This window comes from Passer montanus, unplaced genomic scaffold, assembly GCF_014805655.1.
Source record: "Passer montanus isolate IOZ18808 unplaced genomic scaffold, ASM1480565v1 scaffold532, whole genome shotgun sequence".
NCBI classification, from domain to species: Eukaryota; Metazoa; Chordata; class Aves; order Passeriformes; family Passeridae; genus Passer; species Passer montanus.
In genome coordinates, this window is record NW_024370286.1 from 11452 (window position 1) to 12212 (window position 761).

Genomic DNA, 761 nt, shown 5'->3' on the forward strand with positions numbered 1-761 from the left:
TTGGGGACATTGAGGACATCGGGAGGGTTCAGGTGACCCTTGGGGACATCAGGGGGTTCAGGTGACCCTTGGGGACATCAGGGGGTTCAGGTGACCCTTGGGGACATTTGTAAGGTTCAGGTGACCCTTGGGGACATCAGGAGGGTTCAGGTGGCCCTTGGGGACATTGGGGGGGTTCAGGTGACCATTGGGGACATTTGTGGGTTTCAGGTGGCCCTTGGGGACACTTGGTGGCCCCAGGTGGCCCTTGGGGACATTGGGGGGGTTCAGGTGGCCCTTGGGGACATCAGGGACATCGGGGGGGGTCACTCACCGCCGTTTGGGGACACCAGGGTGGCCTTGGTGGCCTCGAGGTCGTAGAGCACGGTGGCACCGGAGCGGAAGCCGGCCACCAGCTGGGCCGGGTGGGTGGGGACGAACGTCACCGAGGTGGGGACACCGTGATCTGAAAGGGGACAGTGAGGGGACAGGTGTGACACCTGCACAGCTGAGGGGACAGGTGTGTGACACCTGGAACGTCACCGAGGTGGGGACACCGTGATCTGAAACGGGAACAGTGAGGGGACAGGTGTGACACTGGGGACAGGTGTGACACCTGCACAGGTGTCACACCTGGGGGACAGGTGTGACACCAGAGGTGACCCCAGGCTGTCCAGGTGTGTCCCAGGTGTCCTCAGGTGTGTCCCCAATGTCACTTGGCTGTGTCCCCAGTGTCCCCAGCTGTGTCCCAGCTGTCCCCAATGTCCCCAGCTGTGTCCCCA

The 761-nt window shown here is 62.9% G+C and overlaps 1 protein-coding gene across 1 annotated transcript in view; it reads right to left on the bottom strand.

Moving 5' to 3' along the window:
• Window positions 1-305: 305 nt before the first annotated feature.
• Window positions 306-761, bottom strand: part of LOC120509810 (striatin-4-like) — a gene marked incomplete at its 5' end in the record, with an annotated part of 7411 nt that continues 6955 nt past the window's right edge. Inside the window, one exon of the mRNA XM_039724916.1 lies at window positions 306-445. Coding sequence (XP_039580850.1) covers window positions 306-445 — 140 coding nt within the window. The remainder of the gene's footprint in view (window positions 446-761) is intronic.